At 42.7% G+C, this 24,561-nt stretch overlaps 2 protein-coding genes and 1 long non-coding RNA gene across 3 annotated transcripts; 2 read left to right on the forward strand and 1 right to left on the reverse strand.

Moving 5' to 3' along the window:
• Window positions 1–874: 874 nt before the first annotated feature.
• On the reverse strand, window positions 875–3,613 carry LOC149349087 (uncharacterized). The gene has a single exon (XM_089575400.1). The coding sequence runs from the start codon at window positions 3,611–3,613 to the stop codon at window positions 875–877; it is 2,739 nt and encodes a 912-aa protein (XP_089431526.1).
• Window positions 3,614–13,559: 9,946 nt separating this feature from the next.
• On the forward strand, window positions 13,560–14,419 carry LOC149349088 (uncharacterized). Its single transcript, XR_016289956.1, has 4 exons — window positions 13,560–13,673; window positions 13,862–13,938; window positions 14,112–14,171; window positions 14,360–14,419. It is a non-coding gene; the product is annotated as an uncharacterized LOC149349088 (long non-coding RNA).
• Window positions 14,420–14,580: 161 nt separating this feature from the next.
• On the forward strand, window positions 14,581–23,386 carry LOC149349089 (uncharacterized). The gene is made up of 5 exons (XM_089575401.1): window positions 14,581–14,596; window positions 15,752–15,945; window positions 16,256–16,415; window positions 17,295–17,406; window positions 22,898–23,386. Exons 1-5 carry the CDS (start codon window positions 14,581–14,583, stop codon window positions 22,974–22,976), a joined length of 561 nt encoding a protein of 186 aa, XP_089431527.1. The 3' UTR covers window positions 22,977–23,386.
• The last annotated feature ends 1,175 nt before the right edge of the window (window positions 23,387–24,561 follow it).

Genomic DNA, 24,561 nt, shown 5'->3' on the forward strand with positions numbered 1-24,561 from the left:
GGCTGGCTAACCGATTCATCTTTGGCAGCCAGCTTACCTTCGCCTGAAAAGAGTGTTGCCTCTATTCGCGCCTGCTCTACCTCTTCGTCGAGCATTACAGCTGCCCCAGAGTTTGCGTCAACCTGTTCTGGCCCAATGCTGAACTCCTGTTCACAAACAATGCACTCATGTGCCTCCTGGGTCTGCTTTATCTCAGTTTGCTCTGACAGGCAGAGCTTCACAGGCGCGAACAACGCCCCTGTTGATTATTATCATCTCTGTTTCTTTGACACTCAGGTCACTGTCTCACAAATGCAGTTAGCGCCACAAAGTTAAAAACGACTGAGCTGCACTAGTGTTCTTATACTGCGCGTACACTCGTTCGGGCGGCGGGGGGCCGCGCACGCAGGAGCCTCCAAAGAAACGATGCTCACTCGTTGGGTTCCGTTTTGAGACTAGGAGTTTATTTGCAATAGAGTCAGAGCACTTGAAGGAAGAAACAAACACACACAGAGGGAAAGAGGGTGAAGGAAAGCGGGGGGGGGGGGGGCGCACTGAAAAGAGGCCACCTGCAGTTTCGGCCCGACCAGGCCCATGACCTTGAGGCGCAGTGTCGTCTTGCGGCTCCGATGCGCGGACCTCGTAGTTTCCTGGAAGCCGGCATGCTCCCCTGTTTTCTGCCCTCCGCGCTCCGGAACTAGGGGACCATCTCCTATTTTCTTCATCCTCCCCCGCAATGAGCTTCAGCTCATTTGTGCTGGATGTGGGACATCTTCGCTTAGGAGTTCGGAGCTTTTTATCCAGCTCAGGGCAACGGTCGAGTCACTCCAGCCGTGCATTGAAATAGCTGTCACATTCAGCTGCTGAAGAAGCGTTTTGGCCAACCGAGCTCCTCTTAGGGCCCCATCAGCTCCAACCGCGGTAATGAGAAGCGCTTTAATGGCGCCACCCTTGCTTTAGCCATCAGAAGAGATACAGTGAAGTTGCCGTCTTCATTTGTTGTCTTCGTGTAAGCAACGGCACCGCAAGCTTTCGGGCTGGCATCACAGAAAATGTGAAGCTCCGGCTGGGCATGCCCTTCTTTCAAGGCGACTTTACGAGGTACGGAAATGTGGCGAAGCTCAGGGAGCTGTTGGCACCAAATGTCCCATCGGTCAAGTACATCTGGAGGCAGTTTCTCATCCCGATCTGTACCTCGCTCCCAAAGGGTCTGAAACAAGATCTTCGTCGTAGTAGAAATTGGTGCGAGGAAACCGAAGGGGTCGAAAATACGCGCAGACGCTTGCAGCAACAACCTTTTTGTGTCTTGCCGCGACCTCAAAAATTCTATTATGGTGTTCATCTCAAACACGAAATCGTCTGGGTGAGGCCTCCACTCGACACCCAGGATCTTGGTCATTGTGAGCTCCGGCAAGCTGCCTCGTCCATTCTCATTTTCTGATAACATCGTCGAAAGTTCAATCGAATTCGATCGCCACTTGCGTAGATGCATGCTTGCCTTGTGCACAATGTGCTGCGATTCTTGGCAGATGCGCTCCGCCTCCTCAACTGAGTCAGCGCCTGTCACCAAATCGTCCACATATAGGTTGTTCTTGAGTATATTCGCTGTGCTCGGATAAACGTCTTGCACTGACTCAATGTGATACCTCAGAGTTGCCGCGAGCAAAAAGGGGCTTGATGTTGCCCCGAAGGGCACTCGTGTCATTCGATACTCCTTTATAGGAGGAAGAGCTTCTGACTGCTTGGGAGGTCGCTCGTACCAGAGAAAACGCAAGGCGTCGCGGTCACTTTCGACCAGCTGCACTTGGAGGAAAGCCTTTTCTATATCGGCCATGACAGCTATTCTGTTGGTTCGAAACCTGATTAGGATGTCTGAGAGATTTGGGTTCAAATTTGGTCCCGCAGAGAGAACATCATTTAGCGAAAGCTCGCCTCGTGCGCTCGAGGAGGCATCGAAGACCACCCTCAGCTTAGTTGTTTCGCTTGTCGGTCTGACAACGCCTCGATGCGGGAGGTAGTAAATAGGTCCCTTTGGGGACTCACCATTTTCGTCGACCTCCTCAGCGTGCCCAGCAATCAGGTATTCTCTCAGCGCTCGGTCGTAAGTTTGCATGTCGCCGTCGTTTCTTATCAACTTTGTTGTCAACGACCGAAGTCTCTGCGCAGCTATGGCCTTGTTATCCGCCAAATCTGAGGCATTTTCTTTCCAGGGCAGAGAGACCTGATAACGGCCATTTCTGTAGGTGACGCTTTCTTGAAAGCTTCGAAGAACTTCGTCTCCCTTCTCTGTGGTTTCTGTGTCAACGATTCCAAGATGTTCCAATTCCCAAAATGACTTCAGCTGCTTGGAGAGGTCGTCGTTTTCTTGCTCAGTGGTCACCAACACGCGCATGACTCCGGTGGTTGTCAAACAGGTCGTCGCTGTGTTTCTTGCCACTCTACCCTGCAGCGTCCACCCAAAGATGGTCTCCACGGCGACAAGCTTGTCGTTGACCCGCTTGACACTTCCAGTGGCGACGTCCCAGTAATGGTCAGCTCCAATCAGGAGAGAGACTCCGGTGCTATGTGGGTGGTCGTCCGGGGCCAGGTCAGCGAGTTGGAGCCCTTGGTCTGCAGCCAGGCTGGTAGCGGAGGCGTCAGGTGGTGGCAGGAAGTCCCCGGAAATCTCTGGAACCTCGAGGGCCTCGATTCTTATTACGTGGTCGGCATGTCGGCTTCGTAGACACAACTCGACTTTGTTACATGTTGTGATGTTTGGCGTAGTGGTCCCAAAGGTGTGAATGGCGAGACGTTCTTCTCCAACCACTTGAAGTTTGAGACGCCGGGATACCTCTCGCTTTACGAAAGTTCTCTGGCTGCCACCGTCGAGCAGAATCCTCACCAAGGCGCGCTTCTGTTTCGATTCCGCCCATGCTTGTGCTGTCTGTAGGAGCACGCTGGGCGTGCAGCCAGTCTGTGCCACCTGTAACGATGACTGCACGACAACCTCGTGAGGTGCAGAACCGTTTCTTGAAAGGGGTGGTGTCGACTTGCTGAGATCGCAGACGCCAGTAGCGTGCCGGGCGGAGCATTTCGCACACTTGAGCCACTTTGCTGTCCGGCAATCGGCTGCTCGATGATTCGTTTTCGTGCATTTAAAGCATCGTCTTTCTTTGGCCAGGATCTCTCTCTTGGCTTCTGGCGCAACGGAGGCCACGCAGTCTGCCGTAACGTGGTCTTCCGCCCCACAAAATGAGCACTGTGACTCGCTGCCCTTTACAGCGAAGACGGCTGCAGATGGTGGCTTCCCCTTAATGCTTGGCTCCCTCGGTTTAACATCCCTGTTCAGTGACTGTCGGCTGCTGCACTGCGCTCGTTCTCTGCTCTCCACTTCCGTTCTCAAGAAATCGAGGAAGTCTTGGAGCTCGTCTTGGGGAACGGTTGAAGTGGCAGCCTTCCTTCGGTAATATTCGAGGCTAAGTTGATCTGGGATGCTCTTTCGAAGGACAGTCAGCAACAACACGCCGTACGTGCTTGATATCACGCCCAGTGCCTCGAGGCTTCGGACTCCCGACTGTACCTCATCATAAAGGGTCCTGAGCCTTTCTGTGTCATGGAGGTTGTTTACCGGGCGAACACCGAGCAATCGAGACATGTGTTCTTCGATAATGACGTCTTCTCTCCCAATCCCTTATCATGGGAACAGCACATCAACTATATAACTAGCAACGCTAACAGATCTCTAGGCTATCTGAAACGTAATTTTGCGAACATTTCTTCATCTCTTAAATTACAATTTTATAAAACACTTATCCGTCCAAAGCTTGAGTATGCTGCTTCTGTATGGGATCCCGGCCTTGATCATCTGGTAACAACCATCGAAGCTCTTCAGAATCGGTCTGCTCGCTACATTCTCAGTAATTATCATCGTACTGCCAGCACAACTAACATGAAAAACACATTACACCTACCTCCACTCTCCTTGAGACGCCAGATACAGCGACTTTGTTTGCTCCATAAAATATACTACCACGACACACTTCACAATCTTTTACTCCACCGGCCCTCTTATGTGTCACATCGCGTGGACCACCGTCATAAAATTGGATCTTTCGCATGCCACACGAATACCTTTCATAATTCATTTCTCCCGCGCTCAATAACAGAGTGGAACCACCTTCCCGAAGATCTTGTGTCTATTACTGATGTTACATTGTTCAAAAATGCCTTAAAAGCTCATTTTGGTGTTCCTGATTAATCGTTACGCACTGTTTATTTATTTTTTACCCCCGTATTACTACTTGTATTGTGTTCCACAGTTATATTTTGGTGTTCCTTACTTGTAGTACTTGTATTGAATTCTTGGATGTTTATTGTTACCTTCTGGTGTTCCTTACTATTTTTGCACTGTTTTTGACACCCCTATATATATGTGTATATATATGTATATATATATATATATATATATATATATGTGCCTGTGCTTTTATCTTAATTATGTTGAGTATTCCACTCCCCTCTGTAACGCCCGACCCGGGCCCTGAGGGTATTCGAAATAAATAAATAAATAAATAAATAAATAAATAAATCTTTCTGTGAGGGTCCTGATGGCAATTCCGTAATTTTCATTGCTTAGGGATAACCCTTCGATAGCCGCTGCCGCCTTCCCTGTTAGATAACTTGTCAGGTACTGAAATTTATCTATTGATGAAAGAGAGCCATTTTTGTGGATTGTTGAGTCGAATTGATTCCAAAATTTCTGCCATGATCTCAGGTCGCCATTAAACTTGGCGATTTCCAACTTCGGAAGTTTGGTTGTTGCCGATGGAAGCTGGCTCGTGGTAACGCTGGCGTGAACTGAAGGCTGAGAACTAGGCTCGGAAGGGTTCCCCGTTACTGATGGAGTTCTTGACCGGTCTCCGTAAGAAGTTTGGTTTCGTATGGCTCTTTTTATTCTAGTTTTCGTGATGCTAATCTTCTCGCTGTAAGCAGATACGGCGGCTAATTCTGCGTCGAGTTCCTGTAGGTCAATTTTCTTCTCAATGCTGTCGTTAACCGACTTTAGCTCTTCTGCTTGCTCGATAAGGAGGTCAAATTGTTCTTCAAGCTCACCGCTTTGTGCTGCAGGCTCTTGTAGGAGGGCGGTGGCTGCTGCGATGATCTTTTCGATGGCTTGACGTAGCGCGGCTTGCTTCTTTTGGAGTCGTTCCATGGCGTCTTTGATGGCAGTTGACTAAGTTCCCGGGTTTCGGCACCAAATGTTGATTATTATCAACTCTGTTTCTTTGACACTTAGGTCACTGTCTCACAAATGCAGTTAGCGCCACAAAGTTAAAAACGACTGAGCTGCACTAGTGTTCTTATACTGCGCGTACACTCGTTCGGGCGGCGGGGGGCCGCGCACGCAGGAGCCTCCAAAGAAACGATGCTCACTCGTTGGGTTCCGTTTTGAGACTAGGAGTTTATTTGCAATAGAGTCAGAGCACTTGAAGGAAGAAACAAACACACACAGAGGGAAAGAGGGTGAAGGAAAGCGGGGGGGGGGGGGGGGGGGGGCGCACTGAAAAGAGGCCACCTGCAGTTTCGGCCCGACCAGGCCCATGACCTTGAGGCGCAGTGTCGTCTTGCGGCTCCGATGCGCGGACCTCGTAGTTTCCTGGAAGCCGGCATGCTCCCCTGTTTTCTGCCCTCCGCGCTCCGGAACTAGGGGACCATCTCCTATTTTCTTCAGCCCCTATACCCTCAGCCATCTCTTCTGGCACGGCACACCCGATTGGGCCCTGCTGCCTAACCGCTATTTCGGTCCCCCCTTATAAAAATGGTCTATAGACTTTCTATAGACTTTTTATAGACTCTATAGCCATCCTATAGACTTTTCCTTTTGTCTATAGACAGTCTATAGAAAATCTATGGACTAAAGTCTATAGCGGCTTCAATTTCCTTTTGTCTATAGACGGTCTATAGACTCTCTATAGACTAAGGTCTATACCCACTGAGCACACAATATCCTGTAAATGTCTAGAAACATCTATAAAAGTCATAAATATCTTGGGCTACAAAAGACATCTACAAGACGGTGTTTGACACTCGTCTAATAGACATCTTAGCCAAGACGCCTGGAAGATTTCTTTGGAGGGATATTTGCGTCTTCAGCTACACAAGGCGTTTAGAAGTTGGCTTAGCAAGTTGTCTCCAAGACATCCCCGGGAGACATTTTTGTGGCCGCGTACACATGATGCAATTGGCTTCGGCGCTTCGACTAGGTCACAACTCGGATGAACGAGTAGCCGACTGTCGCGCCATATTCCCGTGAATCGAAAAAAAAAGCTGAAACGGAACTAGCAACAATTATAAGAATCCGAGAGAAAAGCTTAAAATTAAAGCCTGCACAATATTATATGTATCATATATATATATACATATATATATATATATATATATATATATATATATATATATATATATATATATACAGCAAACTAAAATTAACATTTTCAGCCATAGCGCTGCGCACGCACTTCTAAAATTAAGGGCTATGAAATTAAAGGCAAGTTTTAATTCTATGGCGGCGAAAAGCCGGCGCCCACGTACGTGCACGCGCGTGTGCTGTTGTTGTTGTTGCGACTGAAGGAAGAAGGAAAAGAAATTGCACGGGCCTGCTACTGGCTCTGTTGCTGAGCCACCTCCGCTGCCTCGTGCGGACAGAAGAGAAAATAGAGAAAGAAGGAAGAAAAAGAAGAGCGAGAGAGAAAGACGCGCGTCGCAACAGCCGTCGTCCGCCACCGAAGCGGCAGGTGCAATGACGGCCTACAAGAGATAAAATTCCTGTGGCAGGCTAGCCCCCGCCGCAAGCGGCGTTGACCTACCTATCCCAACCCCGTAGGATCAGGAACAGCTACCTACACTGTGCGTGCGATAACAGGGCACGCCAAAGAACCCTATAAAATATACACAGGTGGTAGAAATTTCCGCAGCCCTTCACGGAGTCTCACATAACTATAACTAGCCTCAGTCGCTTTATTTCAAAGGGATGTTGTCATAACATATTAATATAAACCACATAAACCAATCAAGCCACACCAATTTTTTTGCCGCTCAAATCCGCGCCTGAATAAGTTGACAAATGCTACGTTTGAATTAATTTATCGGAGTTCCGTAATCTCTATGATCAGATCAGGGGGATCTGTTCCAGCTCCGGGATCCGACCGGCCAGACGTTTGTAACAAGCACAATGCATTGTGATGCTTCTCCGGCTTACTTTTTCTCAGCTACCGTTACTGGATGTTGCCGACGTCACTACCTCAACCGCACTCACCCCAGGACTGCAGCGATTCCAACCTTGATAAAATTGAAAACTTAATTTTATTATTAGTATTTGTTTCTCATCATATTTTTTTTTTATTTTCATTTTAATTGTCACTTGAAATTATTGTATTCGTATCTTGAATTGATTTAATTTTGTTAACTGCGGTACTGCACATTGACCGTTGTTCCCGCGCAAACTGTCAGACAAGCCGGAGAAAGGAACTGGAGCGGTTGCTCCGTCGTCGCTATTGATCGTGCTTCTTTGGTGTCAACATCAACCCGGTGTGGGAGCGGCGCCTATATTCGGGTAGTGTCCTTACGTTTTTGATGAGCAGTACTCAATTGTCAACTAGGATAGCATGCACGTATAGGTGTTTTATGTGTATCCAGTATCCCGACCGGATTGTCAGATGTACTACAGGCATGCATCCACGTGCACGCGAAATGTAATTATGTACCGCGGCCAAAAAAAAATATAGAACTATGCATGCTGGGCAAAAACTAGCGCTTCCTCACTGGAATTTTTGCTGACTGCATATTTGTTGACTGACTTTATCGTCAGCGGGGCGTCTCGGTGTTAATTGTTAGTGCTGCCGACTCCGGTAGGCTTGCCCCGTTTCTTTCTCGCTTAGTTACATCGTGCACGTGTGCGCCGACCCGCGAGCTCTCGTATGACAGTGCTCCATTTTCAACTAAGATGAGCGTGTAGGTGTACCCGCCGGATTGTCAGGTGCGCGCAATGTGTAATATGGAGCGGCCAAAGAAACCCTTTGAAAGTCTTTCGCGGTGGCAGAAGAGGCGCCGGTTAAATAAAATTGTGTCAAAAGTTTCTACATGTAGCTCTCAGCCTATCACGACTGATACCCGGAGCACTGCAGAAGCAAGCTGTAGTAACTGGGTGGACAGGAACGCCTCCAATAATGTTTGCACTACGTCAGAGTTCGAATGCGAGATTGGTGGTGACGTATCTGAATGCAGCTCTCATGAGGGAATGGATTCACCTAGTAGTCATGCTGATACCCTTTCTGGAGATGAAGAGGTTTCATCTGAGCTGCCGTCCTTTGAACAGGATAATCCGAGCGCGCGCATTGTTTCGGTTTCAGGCAGTTCGAATTCTGAGGATAATCCGAACGCGCGCATTTTTTCAGTTTCAAGCAGTTGTGGTGACCTTGCAAGGGGGGCCGATTTTGGCAGATCTTGCCCAACTGAGTTGGCACAAGATGGTGCTTTTCATGACAGCTGTCTGCAGAGTGGGATGCACTAATTCTGAACCTGTGCCTGTTCACGACAGTAGCTCAGATGAAACTGCGTCAAGCAAGAGCTTCCCTTCAGATGCATTCTCTACAGATTCCGAGGTTGAGGCTTTGCCTGGAACTTTTTTGAGCAGCATCAGTGAAAAACAGACAAATAGTGCCATGGCAAATAGTGATTCAGTGTGTCGCATGAAACACTTCCTGACTGAATGGTCTGGTGATCATAAGATCACTCATGGAGCCCTTTCCTCACTTATGAATGAGTTGAGGCGTTACCCCATCTTCTCAGGCTTGCCGCGCGACCCAAGAACTTTGCTGTCTACACCTCGCAGGGCAGTAATAACTAGAGATGTGCCACCGGGTTCCTATTTTCACTTCGGCATTGCAGAGAGTTTGAAAAGCCTACTTGTACAAGTCAGTGACCTTTCGACCATACCACCCCAAATTGGTATAATGTTTTATGTTGATGGGCTGCCACTAACCAAAAGCACTCACAGTCAGTTTTGGCCAGTTCTTGGTAAAACTCAGGACGTAGCTCATAGTGGAGTATTCTTGATTGGCTGTTATCATGGCCATGCAAAGCCAAATTCCGTTGAGGAGTACCTTTCGGATTTCCTTGCTGAGCTTCAAGACCTCTTGGCAAATGGATTCCATTTCTGTGGACAAATATTCTCTGTTTATGTAAGGGGATTTGTTTGTGACGCACCGGCTAAAGCATTCTTGTTAGGCACCAAGTCGCACTCCGGCTACTTTGGCTGCGGAAAGTGCACACAAGAGGGCGAGTTTGTAGATGGAACGGTCGTTTTTCTTGAATCTGACGCACAGCTGCGAACAGATCAGTCATTTGCTCAAAAAGCACAAGAAGAACACCATGTAAAAGACACGCCCCTTCAGTCCTTGCCTGTAGGCCTAGTCACACAGTTTCCTTTAGATTATATGCATTTGGTCTGCATTGGTGTTGTGAAGAAGCTGCTGCTTCTGTGGATTAAGGGCAGTAAATCTTACCGCCTGCCATCACTGTCTGTAAATGAAATATCTCAGCGTTTGGTTGACTTGAAACAATTTTGCTGCGGTGAACTGGCACGACTACCACGGTCTTTGAAGGATCTTGGCTTTTGGAAGGCAACTGAATTCCGTTCCTTTGTTTTATACTTTGGTCCAGTAGTGTTGAAAGGTGTCCTAGGGCAAGAGAGGTATGAACATTTCCTCGTACTGCATGTTGCTATTATCATACTTGCTAGCCCATCCATGTGCATGACATACAATAATTATGCCAAGGACCTTCTTTGTTTTTTTGTTCGCAGTTTCAAGTCATTGTATGGTCGCGGGAAAGTTTCATATAATGTCCATGGGCTAGTGCATCTTGCTGATGATGTAGCAAACTATGGAGCATTAGACAATTTCAGTGCCTTCCCGGCTGAAAGCTTTATGTTTCGTCTGAAACAGCTGCTTCGCAGTTCAACTCGCCCGCTTGAGCAGTTGCACAACAGATTAATTGAGCTCAAAGAGAGTGGCAACCTCAATGCCTTCCAGAATGGTCCAGAACCTTCCATTGTTTTCAAGAAGATGCATATGGGAGGACAGCTACCGAATGACTGCAGGGGGCCACAGTTTCACACTGCCGTCTTTCCAAAGTTTGTCCTTAAATCGGCTATTGGAGACAATGGCTGCATTCTCTCCAACTGTTGCGTAATCCTAGTCTCCGATTTTTGCTTTGATGAAGCAGGTTCAAAAGTGATTGTGGGCAGACAGTTCACAGAGGTGAGAGATTTCTACACTGTACCTTGCCGCTCCAGTGACGTGGGCATTTTTGTTGTATCTCATCTGTCATCTTGCAAGGTGTGGCCGGTATCGCGTGTCCAGTCAAAATGTATGCTGCTTCCTTATTTAGGTTCCAATATTGAGTATTTAGCTTTTCCATTGCTTCATACTATGTAATTTTGCCTCATCATCAGATGTATGTGTTGTTGTATCTTTAATTGTCTACTTTTTACCAACACTTCAATGCTTTTACTGTCTGCAGCCTAATAGTTTTCACTTTTTCAGGCAATGTTTGCTATAGTTCGTTTTTTATCCGATGACTCAGTCGATGTGGTGCCAACAAATTGGCTAAAAGGAGACGAGTGTCTGTGGCCAACAGCGTTCCGTGCAACTCGTACCGTCAAGGCGGTGAAACACCGAGAAGTGCCAGATGCTTCTTTCAAGAAGCACACTGTTCACGTTCTGAGTTTTGAAGGTAAGAAAACCAGTGTGTTTTCCCTGTTATCTTTTCTTAATCTTATGGGATTAAGAAAAGCGGATATATGTTGAATTCTGCTGGTTAATTAAAGGAATATTTAATATAGCATGAACTGTCTGCATTTAATGCAACATGGATGCGATGAAGCACAAACAGTGAAACAAGATAGTAGTCACTTCATAGTTAACACCAGCACAATTGAGTTTTACTTTTATACAAAGTGAAAATTGGATTTCCACAATATAGATCACCATAATTCTTAGCTTTGGAAGCAGAGTGGTCGTGTTTCATTTGTCCTGTTGACGTTTCATTTGTTAAAACTGATTATAAAATTTATCAGTATTTTTGGAGTGGAAATTTTAGAGTATAAGCTCTACTTTTCATACTGCAACTCTCATGATCAAATTAGGCACGGTTTCGACCTTCCTCTGCTGGAGGTGTTCCCATATGAAGTAACATGCATGATTTGCTGGGGAGAGATGCTGCTGTGTACCAAGTGACTAGGCCAGGGTAGAACAGCTGATTTGCTGGTGCATGGCCCTTCAGTCTTGCCGCAAATAAGGCACGCGCTGCTTTGAATATGTCAACTCTATGGTGCAGGCACTGAGTCGGATCATCTTGCCAATATAGCTTGCTGGAATGAAGGAAAGGTTATTAAGCCATACAAATATACTGCCATGATTGACAGAGGTTACTCATATAATGTGGTCTAACCAGGACAAACCTCCAAAATTCTTTCTTCATTGCGGTCTGCCTTTGACAGTATGTTCAGTAGTGTTATTTTTACTGAAGTCATAAGGAAACATTTCACATTAGATTTTTAAACAATTGTTTTTGACATTCACTGTTGGAGGCTTTAAATTGGGCTAAAATGAATGCTGAACGTCCAATTTCGTTTTATTTTAGACACATACCAAAGGGCAAGATCAAAATTAAGAAAAGCTGAGGATACAGATGACATCGCAACTTCAACAGATCAAGGTATGTAGCCCTCAATTCCAAGTATTAAATATTTCAGAAGTACTGCCACTAGAGCTTTGAAAAGGTGTACTCTGGCTTTGAAAGTTGTGAACAAGAAAATACTGTGAATTAAGAACTAGTTACTGCACAGCTTTATGGCTTAACCATTTATCATTTATGCAAACAAAGTAGCCTAATTTGCTCAATACTTGCTAAGCTGGATACTATCTTTGCATGATGCTATGCTTTGAATAGTTGCCATTTGGATATGCAATACTCAGTGAATCTTACTGATCTGATTGATCACATGCCCAAGAGAGGCTTTGGCGCATCTTTCTGTGTCCTATCAGTGGTAGAATTTCGGAGTGAGTAGGCCACCTGCTTCATCATCTGTCATGTGAAAAAATGTTTTGCACTGGACTTTGCTGTTAGTGTACATTATAAGAAGGGATGATGTAAATAAACTTGTTTAAACAATGATCAGCTGTAAGTATAGTAGTGAAGAGGTTCTTTGAAACTGTGACGGCTGGCTGTACTTTACTTGGCATGAGAACTGGCTTGCTCTTTATCTGAAATGACATTTTCCCATTTCATAGCTGGCAACACATGCTTACTTTGCATATTTGCTGTTAGCAGCTAAATTTTAAGGTGTTGAAACGATATAGCTGAAGTGGTGAGAGTCATGTTTTGATAAGTGAGTTATAGCGAGTGATGTCTCTATGCACAGATATATGGAAAAGCACTGAACAAGGGTTGGGGTACCTTGGTTTGCAAGGCGAGCCAACATTTCAACAAAGGGGCTTATCTCAGATGAAGACAAGATCCCTTGTTAAAATGTTGGCTTGGCTTGCAGGCTCGGGCCCCCTCAACCCTTGTTCAGTGCTCTTTCATACTGTGTAGCCATCTCCTTTCTCCTTTGTTACCCTGTGTACAGATGTCTTTAAACAAACTATGAGAGACATCTCAGTGCTATCTGTGCATTTCGATTCGATCATTTATCTAGAGCTCTTGAGCGGTGTGCTGAGCAGAAAATTAAATCATAGCACAGGTGCTTGTTTGGGACCAATGTAGTCTGTGTGGATTGCATGACAGCGGCCTCGCTAGAGTATGTTGTCAGTAAAAGTCAGTGCCTTTTTTTTTCACAATTTCACTTCACTTTCGCCACAGCATCTCTAGAAGCCAAAATTATGCATCTGGAATCTTCTCGAGTTGGCAATTCACCCATTGCACATTTAAAAATGGTACTGCTTATATTTTTGAGTAGTAATATTGAATACTGTTTGCATATTTATGTGAAAGAATATAATATGATTTTTGGTGACAGTACTGCACCTAGCAAAGCTATTTTATAAATGTGCAATGTGTGAAAGCAAGCTCAACTACCTTCCAGATACTATATCTGGCGTTTGAAATTTTGAGGCATAAGACCAATTAAGAAAATTTAGAAAGGAGAATCATCTTTTTTGATGGCCATCAAATTATAGAGTATTGCCCTTGAAATCAAAAATGAAGTTCATTACTTGATTTTACCTAATTAAATTGTTTAGCTCTGTAGCAACCAGAATACCTGCCTCGCTGTATAACCAATCTGCAAAGGCTACACCAGGGTACTCATCATAATTTTTAAAATGCAGATCTATAGTAATTAAAAAAAATTGTAAATTCACTTCTAGCAGTCTTATCTATGGAGTTCTGAGTGGGGTGGCTATTTATGTGGTGAATTTCTCACCTTCGTGCTAGTGGCATTCACAAACTGTTGATATTTAGAATCGGTACCCAGTATAGACATCGCCTTGAACTTTTTTGTTGCAAATTCACATTTCATTTTCAGAGAAGGGTCGTGAGAAGCGAAAGAAGGTATCGGCAAGTTTGAGCAGCTCTGATATCTCTGATTTTGAAGATGGAAACAAAGATTTTGGACTCCGTGGTATTCCACCCTCACCTTTCAGGTCTCAAAGGCATGGAACGTTCCCTTTCTCAAGAAAATTTCTGGGTGATAAGAAAATAACTGATTCTTTCAAAGAGCTTGTTCTAATTTAGGAGCTGAATTTCAAAAGTACTCTTTTCATGACAAAGAAACACCATATTCATGGAGGTTATAATTTTTCTTGTTTGGTTAATTTTGTGTTGTTGCTTCTAATTGCAGTGGTTCAACTTTGCATGGAGAGAACAGTTCTGCAGCATTGCACACGTCCACAGGCATTTTGTCACCATGTCCTTCAGGTGAGGTCACTAGCGTTACCATATGTTCGGTACTGTTAAGCAGCACTGAGTTGCACAGTGCTTATTTGCTGGTGTAGGTGTTTCAGGCTTTTACTTAAGCAAGTCTGCTTAGGGAAATGCATGCAACATTCATGTAAATATATCCAGCAATATGCAGTCTCCATTGTCTGCAGGGGAAAGAAGTTTTGAATCATCACCCACTTCTGCTGGCATTTTGGCAACAAGTCGTTCAGGTACTGTTAAATGCTAGGAGCAGCTAATTTCATTTGAGTTTAAGAGCTTTTAATCAGTGTTGCTGAAGTTCTTTGGCTTGGAGTATTTCAGTTTATAATTTGCTTGCATTATAGTATATGTGTAGAGTGTGATCGATACAGTCTTAGTGTAAATGCATCCAGCTGTATGCAATCATTTCTACCGGCAGAGGGGCGAAATTCTGAAACATCTCACACCTCGACAAGTGTTCTGCCACCAAGTACTCAAGGTATGCTTGCATTGCGGTGAAACTTGCCTCCCCCTATTGCAGAACCCTGCGCATGTCTTTGTATCTGCATATGTATGTATATATGTTATTATAAGCTACACGCATCATCCTTGCCCACAGAGAAAAGGCACTTCGGAGCAGCCCACACTTCCACAGGCGTTATGTCACCAAGTTCAGGTACGCACACCTGCCTTATTATATGTTAAGTGCAATTAGGTGCCATCAAGCTGCATAGGTTTCCATTGCCAGTCTGAGCATCGTATGACTGCTTTTCGGGTCTAACTGTATAGTAATGTGTGCAGCATAATGGACGCAGCATTTATGTAACTATATCCAACTATGTGTAGTTATTTTTGCTTGCAGTAAAACAGAGCTCTGAAGCATCACACACTTCCATGGGATTTTTGCCACCAAATCCTTGAGGTATACAAATGCTACCTTATGTTATGTTGGGCACAGTCAGTCGCCACCAGGAAGCAGTGTCTAGTTACTTCTTTGAGCATACTGTGACACCGATTGTTGGGCTTGAGCATAAATTATTCAGTATGAATGCACATATATCTGACTTCATGTTCAGTCATTTGAAGCTAGAAGTAACTGTTTCAATTGAAATTTTGAGTTGTAATCAATTTATGAGAGTCTATTTCTATCGTCTTGCAGTACTTTTTGCTATTAAGTGAACACTTACTTTGTTCGATCTATTTGGGGCAGTTGTGGTCCGAAAGACCTCTCAAATTTTGGTTCGTCGGGTACTTTAACTTCAGCATAGTAGCAAAAAGCATTACATATTGATGAATGTTAAAAACACTGGTGTATAATATGGAAGAGGTTCATCATTCATTGTATTAACATTTTTGCTTTATATGCAGCCTGCCTTGGATGCTCACATGTGAAAGACCGGGCAGCATCAGAAGCAGGAAGCATCAGCTCTGGTAAATAAAAATTCTTGCAAATAGAAAACAAAATACTTGAGCACCATGCAGGAAATAATTGCACAATGGATCTGTCTCAGTAAATATAGAGAGTAGGAAAGTTTGTTTCATGTGCAATAAGAACTGTGTCAACAGTAAAGTAAATTTATTCAAGTATGAACTGCTTTACTCAGCCAGTTGAATCAGATTTCTGTCAAAATCAAGCTGTAGAGTTGTGCTGGCTCTTTGGGCTTGGTACTGCAGCACAATTTGCTTTTGTGGGCAGCACCATGTAATATCCAGTCCTTTCAATCTGTATACAGCATGCCACATACTTGCTCCATCAGAACAACAGGCATGACGTGTGCTTCTACTTTATGGCTTAATGCATTTACTTCTGTTTCTTGGTTACTCTTTTCAGATAATGCACTTCGGATTCTGCGAGAGGTTTGCTTTGTGAAGAAAGAGCTTAGAGCGATAAAAGGGCTGTTGGAAAAAGGACAGTGCGGTGATAGTGGAGGGTCTGGAGAATCTGTCATTTTACCATTGAAAACAGAGGAGGATATCCAAGAAATTGAAAAAAAGCTGAAATGTCAAGAGTTTCATGCACGACTGGTATGTTTCATTTTACAAGTGTGCTGGTGTGGTTCATTTGCTTTTGGTGAATAAACATAGTTGCCAGTTCATGTACCTGACAGGGTACTCAGAGAAGGATGCAAGGCATAAAGCAGAGTGCACAAGTTGCTCGTAGTGTGCATGTATGGTTCATTGGGAGCACATAATTAGTGTGGCAGGAAATTAAAGAAGGATGTGGCCATGGATATGTAAAGTAAAAGCAAGTGCAATGTGGGCATTACATTAGCAATGCTGCTGGACAGATTTCCTGCCAAAAACATGTATTACATAACCCCTACTGGTTTTACAGGTTCGCCAGCTTGCTGGTATAGGTGGAACCACTGCCCAAGCTGCGACGACAAGGATATTATCAAAGTTGATTGATGACTCTTTGGGCCAACATTATAGCTTGTATGGCCAGAAAGGCAAGAAGGTGTTTGCTAACTTGGAACTATTCAATGTGATCCAGAGTGAGTATACTCCCATGTCACATATGACTACTCAAGGCAGTTCTGGCATTAGATTCTTGAGTGCTGAAATTTTTGCAAACCGCTAAACAGCGCTTGTAAGATATATGGTCATATCATAGCTGGATACAAACAACATACATAATTTTTCATTGATATAGTAGTTCGTGGTTAAAGCATCATATCGGCACAAGAATTTCTAGGTCTCTAACTTGTTTGTTACTGTCAAAAATTAAAACTGATCTCTTTACTTTTCAGTAATACACATGCTGCATACGTACCATTGCCCATAGTTCTGCTGTTTTAGTAGGATAGCTGCTGTTTTCACGTTGTATCCTACTCAGCTGAAGCCCTCTCTTACTTCGCCTGGCAAAAAAACCTTTACTCCCGGGCAACTTTTTGTGGCTATGCAACCAAGGCTGCGGAGCAGTGCTTTAGTTCTGGCATATCTGGCCTCAGTTTCGGTTTCAGTTTGACCTTTACTTGAAGTCATAGTTTTCGAGCCGCAAGCGACACAGCAAGGTCCTTCTTCAGCCAGCTTAGGGCCTACTTGAACGTAAATGTGTGGTTAATGAATAAAACACACTTTGTACATTGCCAAAACGTGTGCATTGCGTTGTGTAGCAAGACCAGCGGGTAGACGCAACAAAAACAGCCAACGTGCATTTCAGATTACTGACAGATGGTGTAGCATCTCGTTTTGCTCAGCATATTCTGCTGATTCAAAAATGCACTAAACTAACATTGCACTGTCTTGTGTTGTAGAACGATCATGATGTACCGTGATCATATAATACTCTAGAGCATGATCCTTGAAACTGTTGTGCTCGTGATTGTGTTTTAGTGTTTTTTATGCCGTCATTTTTTTTTTGCCTCTTACAGAAGCAGTACGGCTTATGAATGGACTCTCGCTGGCATCACTGCAGGATATCCAAACAGGAGTTAAAGGGTGGCTCAAGAACTGCTCTGCACGGCTGAAGAATGCCAAGAAGAGGTACTTGGATTGTGCTGATGCGATTTATACACTTATCCACATGTACTGAGAATTTGAAAAAAAAAGTCACCTTTGTACTCATGTGGGCTTGTCTTTTTCCCCCTACTGTTTGAAAGTGGAGGCAGGCTATTTCACTAGTTTAATGGGTTGAGCTCCTTGCTTGTAATTAGCCCATCCCTGTCACTAGGTCTAAGCCCAGTTATAGGAATAGGCACTTGTGTTGGCTTCTCTATCTTCTGTCATCTTTTTTGCACTTGTTAACAATGAAGGTGTAAACTACCAGTAGCCTGGACATCAGAGGTGTGCCTTAGCAATTTGAATGCACTTGTGAAGAAATCATATGGATAAAAGACTGACGGCAAAAATGAAATATTGTGCAGCTTCGTAAAGTATTGCGGGTTTTTTTTTTGTTCACTGTTTGCAAAGTGAACAAATATGAAATTACCGTTTTGTTAAAAGTTCTTATATAAGATAAGATAAGATAAACTTTATTTTCCATCAAAAAAAGATGGAGGGAGACGGGGCTAAAAGCTGCAACCGCAGCTTGACTGGTCCCCGCCCCCCTATATGAAAACGACAGGTGGCACTTGACAGAAACATTTAGCAACAAAAAGCATGTCAGAAGAACAGTCGTTTTGACACGACTAAATGAAGAAATGCCTATTGTAACAATACATGGCAACAAAACATGATACTGAAAAAAAAAATCTCAGGAAGGTACATTGAACATGGTTAATTGAACATGGAATTTGAACATGGTTACCGAAAAAGTGATACCTCAATCAGATTTCAGGACTAACAACAGAACATCTCTATGAATTATACAATATTAATAGCGGTTACATACAGTTTGCGTTTTATTGAAGAAAAATATTCTTAAGCTGCGTAGAATTCAGCGCTAAAATGTCTACATCTTCAGACAAATAGGAGTTTAAGACCGAAGGAATGCGGTGTTTTAGGGTTTGTGCAGCGTAATTTGTTCTGCAGGAGCCAACTTTCCAGTACTCTGGTTTTCTTGTGAAGTGACCTGACGAACTTTTAACGGCTAGTTGTGCTAATTTTGTTAGGATTTTGCTATTTTGCCTCCTTTCTCGAATTAATGCGAGACATAGGTTGTACTTGTACATCTCTTTAATGTGTAATAGGCCCAGCTTGTGGAATAATGGCTGTACATTAGAATCATGTGCAGAGTGTGTAATGATTCTAACTGCCTTACTCTGTAGTCTGCTAAGTTTCTGGATACCGGTCATTGTGGTCGTTCCCCACACGAGTATGCAGTAATTTAAGTAAGACAGAAAAAGAGAGTTGTATAGAAGCATCATGACATTTTTCGGTAGAAAATATTTGTTTCTGTGGAGAATCCCAACTACACTCGCGATTTTTGAGGCTATATATTCTGTGTGCCTGTTCCAGGACATCGTTTCTGTAAAAATAACCCCTAGTGTTTTAAATTCGTCGACAACATCTATCTCCGAACCATTTAACTTAAGTCTTAACTCAGACGGAACTAGTCTTGATTTCGCGCGGAAAACGATCGCTTTTGATTTCGAGCTATTAATTATTAGTCCATTGTGTTTTGCCCAATCACTTACTTTGGCTAACACGGAATTTGCAGTGCTAAACAATTCTGTAGATTTATCGGAAGCACAAAAAATGCTAGTGTCATCGGCATAGATGACGAACTTAGTCTGCATATCCACGTTCACAATGTCATTTAAGTATATATTAAATAAAAATGGCCCCAAGATACTTCCTTGCGGGACTCCTGATTTAGTACAAGTCACGCTTGAAGAATAACCATTTAGCTCAACATATTGTACGCGATTTGAGAGGTATGATTTAATTAGCTCAAATGGTAGCCCGCGAACACCGTAATGTTTTAATTTTTCGAGGAGGAGATTTCGGTTGAGGTAGTCAAATGCCTTGGTAAAATCCAGAAATATGCCTACTACATACCTTTTACTATCTATATTGGTTAAAATATATTCTTTCTGGTCAAGCAAGGCAAGTTGGGTAGATCGAAACTTCCGAAAACCGTACTGGGAATCAGTTATGCTATTCATTTTTTCAAAAAACGTTTCAAAGCGTATTAGAATAAGTTTTTCTAACCCTTTAGAAAACACGGGAAGAATAGAAACTGGGCGATAGTTATTAAGATTGTTATGATCACCTTTCTTGTGTATAGCTCGTACTTTTGCTATTTGCATGTCATTAGGAAAGACTCCAGAGCTTATGCACAAGTTAAAAATGTATGACAGGATAGGTGATATAACATCGAGGACATACTTTACGGGCTTGATTTTCACGTCATGGACATCACAACTGGTTGAATTTTTTAGTTGCATCATTGTTAAGTACACTTCATTGGGGGTAACAGGATTCAGGAAAATACTACTAGGATATTCTTTATTGACGGACTTTGCATGATCATGATTAGGTAATGCTGGTACAGGTAAATTGGCAAAGTGGTCGTTGAATGCATCCGCTAAGGCATGGCCAGATACCGTCGCGCCATTTATCTTTAGCTCGCTAACCGAGCCCGAAATTGATGAACGGCCAAGAACATCATTGAGTTTTCGCCAAGTAGACTTGCAGTCATGCTTGACTGCATTAAAATAGTTTTCAAAATAGGCACTTTTAGCTTTCTTGATTTCTTTATTAAGACAATTTCTATATTGTTTAAATTCTTTCAGCTTAGCCATATCTCGGGTCTGTATAAACCTATAGAACAAGTCATTCTTAACTCTAATTTTACACCATAGGTGATCGTTTATCCAAGGTTTCCTGATCTTCCTAGACACACTAACAGTTCGGAAAGGAAAATGTTTTCTGTAAAGCTCATTGAACCTATCTGTGAATAAGCAGAAGGAAACATTAGGATCATCTGATTCTAGAACGTGTGACCAGTCCTCCTTATTTAATCATCCCGAAATTGGTCTAATTGCGCTGGTAAAATTTGCTGGTAGGTAACTACGCGATTTACTTTTTTTCCCTTTTCTAGAGGCTTCACACATATAAAAATAGGAAGATGATCACTGAGATCGCATACAAGGACACCTGATTTAGTTTTATTGGCTGTGTAATTAGTTAAGAATAAGTCAAGCAGTGTTGATGTGCTGGATGTAATTCGTGTTGCAAGGTAAATGGTGTTTCTTATATTTTGTGCTTCAAGCAACAGCTTAAATTCTTTGATACGACCTGAAGTTGTTTCAAGCATATTTAGGTTGAAATCTCCCCCGCAAACAAGGCCAAGTTCGCAGTCATTAACGTAAGAAAAAAGGGACTCAAGAAAATCGAAGAAAACTGGCAAGTTTCCTTCGGGGGGTCTATATACCACAACAAGAACCATCTTGTTGCAACGTAAAGACAATACCTCAAAATCTGTTGTTGATTCCGTGAAAGCTGTCAGCAATTCGTATTTTATGTCCTTCCTTATCAGCATGGAAACACCGCCTCCTCTGCCGTAACTTCGGTTGAGATTACATGCCTGATATTCCGCCGTACAAAGTGCCTCATCTTCGTGCCGATACCATGTTTCTGTCAACATGAGTATATTAAACTGGGTCTTAATTTGACTGAGCAGAACCTCTAGTGGCGTGCTTTTATTTCGAGCAGATTGCATGTTAGCATGAAATATTTTAAAGGACGAGTGAAAGTCTTTGCCTACAGAAGTGTCAAAGTTATTCAGAGAAACATATTGTGTATCCATGGCAGAATCTGAGGGAAACAAAATAAAAGCACAAACGTGGAACTATCGAGGGCCACTTCATGCAACTTTGTTCAGTTCGTTCAAAGCCTGGATGCGCCATGCACGCTCTCCGTCTCTGCGCCGTAGAAAAATCCTAGCATTTCTGTGCCACACATACTGGAAGTCGTGCTCTTTGGCCCATTTCTTCGCTTCAAAAAGTAGTTCCCGTGAGTGCTTTGTCAAGTTCTCTTGTATGTAAACCTGTGATGAGTGGGTGCTTAAGGCACGCCTCTTCTCAAACCATTCTTCTCGTGTGTCTTGTCTGGCGAAGCGGAGTATAATGCCAGGAACACTACCGGGCTTTGCCGGTAGGCGGTGAATGGCTACAACTTCATGCTTGGCTAACTCTGGAACATCAATTGTCTCAGCGAGAGCGTTGATATAGTGGGTGCTATCTACTGCAATACCGTACTAGATATTACATTGACTTGGCTATCCAATTAACAGTGACTATAGAGTCATGTAATCCCTTTTAACAATTGTTATTGCAACAGCTGTTTAATCAAGGATACTGCAGAAGTCCTAGGTGGCTATTTAAAAAAATTATTTTGGTGTTTAGTTTTTTCTTTTCCTGTCCTCACTTTTTTAGTCAGCATTTTGCTTTTGATTTTTGTAACATTTGCAGGGGTAGAGAGCAGGTCTGCTGTTTGAAGTAATGCATGTTACGTATGTTTTGTATATATGTGACTAAAAGATGTGAAATGTGTAGTGGAACACCACACAGGGATGGATTGGAAAAGAAGCTAACTGTGCAGTGATACATTTTTGCATGCTGAAATTTTGTGCTGTTGAAACACAGCTGCGATGCCTCATGGCCACTGTTTGGCTGCAGCTTACCTAAAAGAAAAAGCTTGTTAATGTTACAAGAGGCTGAGTTAACTAAACAGGTGTGCAAATATTCAGTATTTTCTCATAACACATTAAATGTCCGTTTCGATTCACTCAACAAGTGAAAAGGTGCACATTTCAAATAATTTGCAGCTAACAGAATAAAGTGAGGCATTTGGATCATAGGCACCAAATTTGAATAGGGCGTGTTTTTTTTTCTGATGACATTTTAAAACAGAGCCTACTCTGACAATGCACAGCATGGCCAGCTTGTGCAAGAAGCAGTCAGTGCCATTAGGACTGCAAATTAATCCAATTTATGGACGATGGTTTAGAATCAACAAGGTTCAGCCAGGTTCAGTAAACATGTCCTATCACCTTGCCGGATATTGGAGGTCGTGGCGCACTGCTCTTGTCCTCATGTCAGCCAAAGTGTAGCACTTGTTTCCATCACCGTCAGAAAGAACAAGCAATTTCATTATGTGAATATGAATATCATCGGGCAAAATCTGACTGTGTTCAGTCGTTAGTTACAGCATTCCTGGATGAATGTTTGGTTTGTGTCAATATCCACAAACACAGGGAATAATCGCGTGGATGTTTGATTTGGTTCTCACTATTCAGTTTGATTTTTTCTGCTCTCTATATATAATTTGCCAGCAAAACTATATTATTCAGTTTAGTTTCAGAATACTATTCTCGCACCACTATAGTTGCTAACAAGGCATTCTTTGCAGACAATTCATTTTGCCTTGCATGATACAGCTTTTTTCAGTATGACAGTGTGACCGCGGACAACAAAGCAAAATTTTTATGTAGGTCCCATTTTTAATGTGGAAACAAAACATAAGGCACTTATTTCATAACTTCATAAAAGCATACTGAAGTATGTTACCTATAATTTTCTCATTGCAGGATGTCTAAGGGGACTCCTGATCACCTCACCTCCACCTGCCAGCCAGTCTCAGCATTTGTGGAAGCTGCGAACATTTAGTTATTCCAGGGAAACTAAGTTTATGGGCACACAAGTCCATGCCATATGTTTTTTTAAGATTTTTATTTATTTGCTCATGACGCCAAGCGGCATACTTGTTTTCATGCTTATTTTTTAGTTCTGTTTACATTGTCGCTGTTGTGTGGCGCGAATTCTTTGTCATGTGTTCTTTTATTTACTGCACTTAGCATATCTTGCATTTCATACTTATTTTTCAGTTTTGTTTACATCGCTGCTGTTGTGTAGTTGTGCATAAGTCCTTGTCATGTTTTTTTTTTATTTTACTCACAGTGCCAACTGCCATACTTGTGTTTTACAGTATATCTTACATTTCTTGCTTACTTTTCAGTTCTCTTCAGGTCATTACATTGCTGTAGACAGTGTTTCTGAGCACATAAGTCTAGTCATTTTTTTTTCAGATAATTATTTACTTGCAGGGACAAGTATATCTTGAATTTCATGCTTTTCTCTTTAAATAATTCCTGGACGATTTTTTCAGGTGCATAAATCTAGTCATGTATTTATATTTATTTATTTACTTGCCACGCCAAATTGTATCTTTCATTTTATGCTTATTTTTCAGTTCTGTTTGTCGTTGCTGTCGGCAAACCATGCTCCTAAGCGCATAAGTCCTTGTCATGTTCTTTCTTTTAAGGCTTTTATTTGCTTACTCACAACACCAAGTACTTGTGTTTTCCAGCAAATCTTACTTTTCATGCTTATTTTTCAGTTTTGTGTAGGGTGTTGCTGTGACAAGCCATATTTCTCAGTGCATAAGTCTGTCATGTTCGTTTTCTATGCATTTTTATTTTTCAGTGCGCCTCACATTATCATGTTTATATTTCATTCTGTTTTGCTTCTCTAGCTTTTTTTTTTCAGACTGCTGCTTTGTTATGGCCTTTACCTACTGTTTAATCAACTGCCACAGTAGATTGGTTTTTCTGAATCCTGTGTGTAATGCCCTCTTTGGCCCTTGAGCAGGGTGTAAATAAAAAGTATTTCATTTCGTATTTGATTACTATTAAAGTGAAAGCTTGCACAACACTGAGTCGTTATTTTTTAAAGCTATTTGCATGCTAGAACTGCGTGCAACTGGCTGACTTTTCTGTAAATTGCCAAGTTTATAAATGTGGCGGGTGCAGGCTAGCCGTTAACTGTTCTTACATGCAAGAGGCTTTGATGTTAGCAATTAAGATTTGCTGCAGATCAACAGTGCTAATAAGCCTCTTACATATAAGAACAGTTAGTGGTTATAACTTCAGTCTGTCAAATGGTATTTTGAGTGCGTCTATGCAAGATATTTTTAGCCTTTTAAGGAGAAAATAAAGGCACATTAGCACAGAAATATACATCTCTAAGACGTGCCAAATTTCTTTCATAGACATGCAGTAGGTGTCCTTAAGATGTGTACACGATCGTCTTCCAAGACGTCTTGTAACCCAAAATGTATGGTGCGTTATCCCAGCTATGAGACTGCTACTGACCAGCTTGATAAGTCTTGAAACATCTTCCCAAGATGAACTCTAGATGTCTTGAGTGACTTGCAAACACTTCTCATAGATGTTCAATAGACTATTAAAATATC

This window comes from Amblyomma mixtum, chromosome 3 (assembly GCF_055824585.1).
Source record: "Amblyomma mixtum isolate Tamu chromosome 3, ASM5582458v1, whole genome shotgun sequence".
Classification (NCBI taxonomy): domain Eukaryota; kingdom Metazoa; phylum Arthropoda; class Arachnida; order Ixodida; family Ixodidae; genus Amblyomma; species Amblyomma mixtum.

Bases quoted from the DNA above. Each gene is read 5' to 3' on its own strand.
- LOC149349089 (XM_089575401.1), top strand. The intron at 15,946-16,255 runs GTATGTTTCATT...CTGGTTTTACAG, and splicing joins AAGAGTTTCATGCACGACTG to GTTCGCCAGCTTGCTGGTAT. The intron at 16,416-17,294 runs GTGAGTATACTC...TGCCTCTTACAG, and splicing joins ACTATTCAATGTGATCCAGA to AAGCAGTACGGCTTATGAAT.
- LOC149349087 (XM_089575400.1), bottom strand. From the start codon at position 3,613: ATGTCTCGATTGCTCGGTGTTCGCCCGGTAAACAACCTCCATGACACA.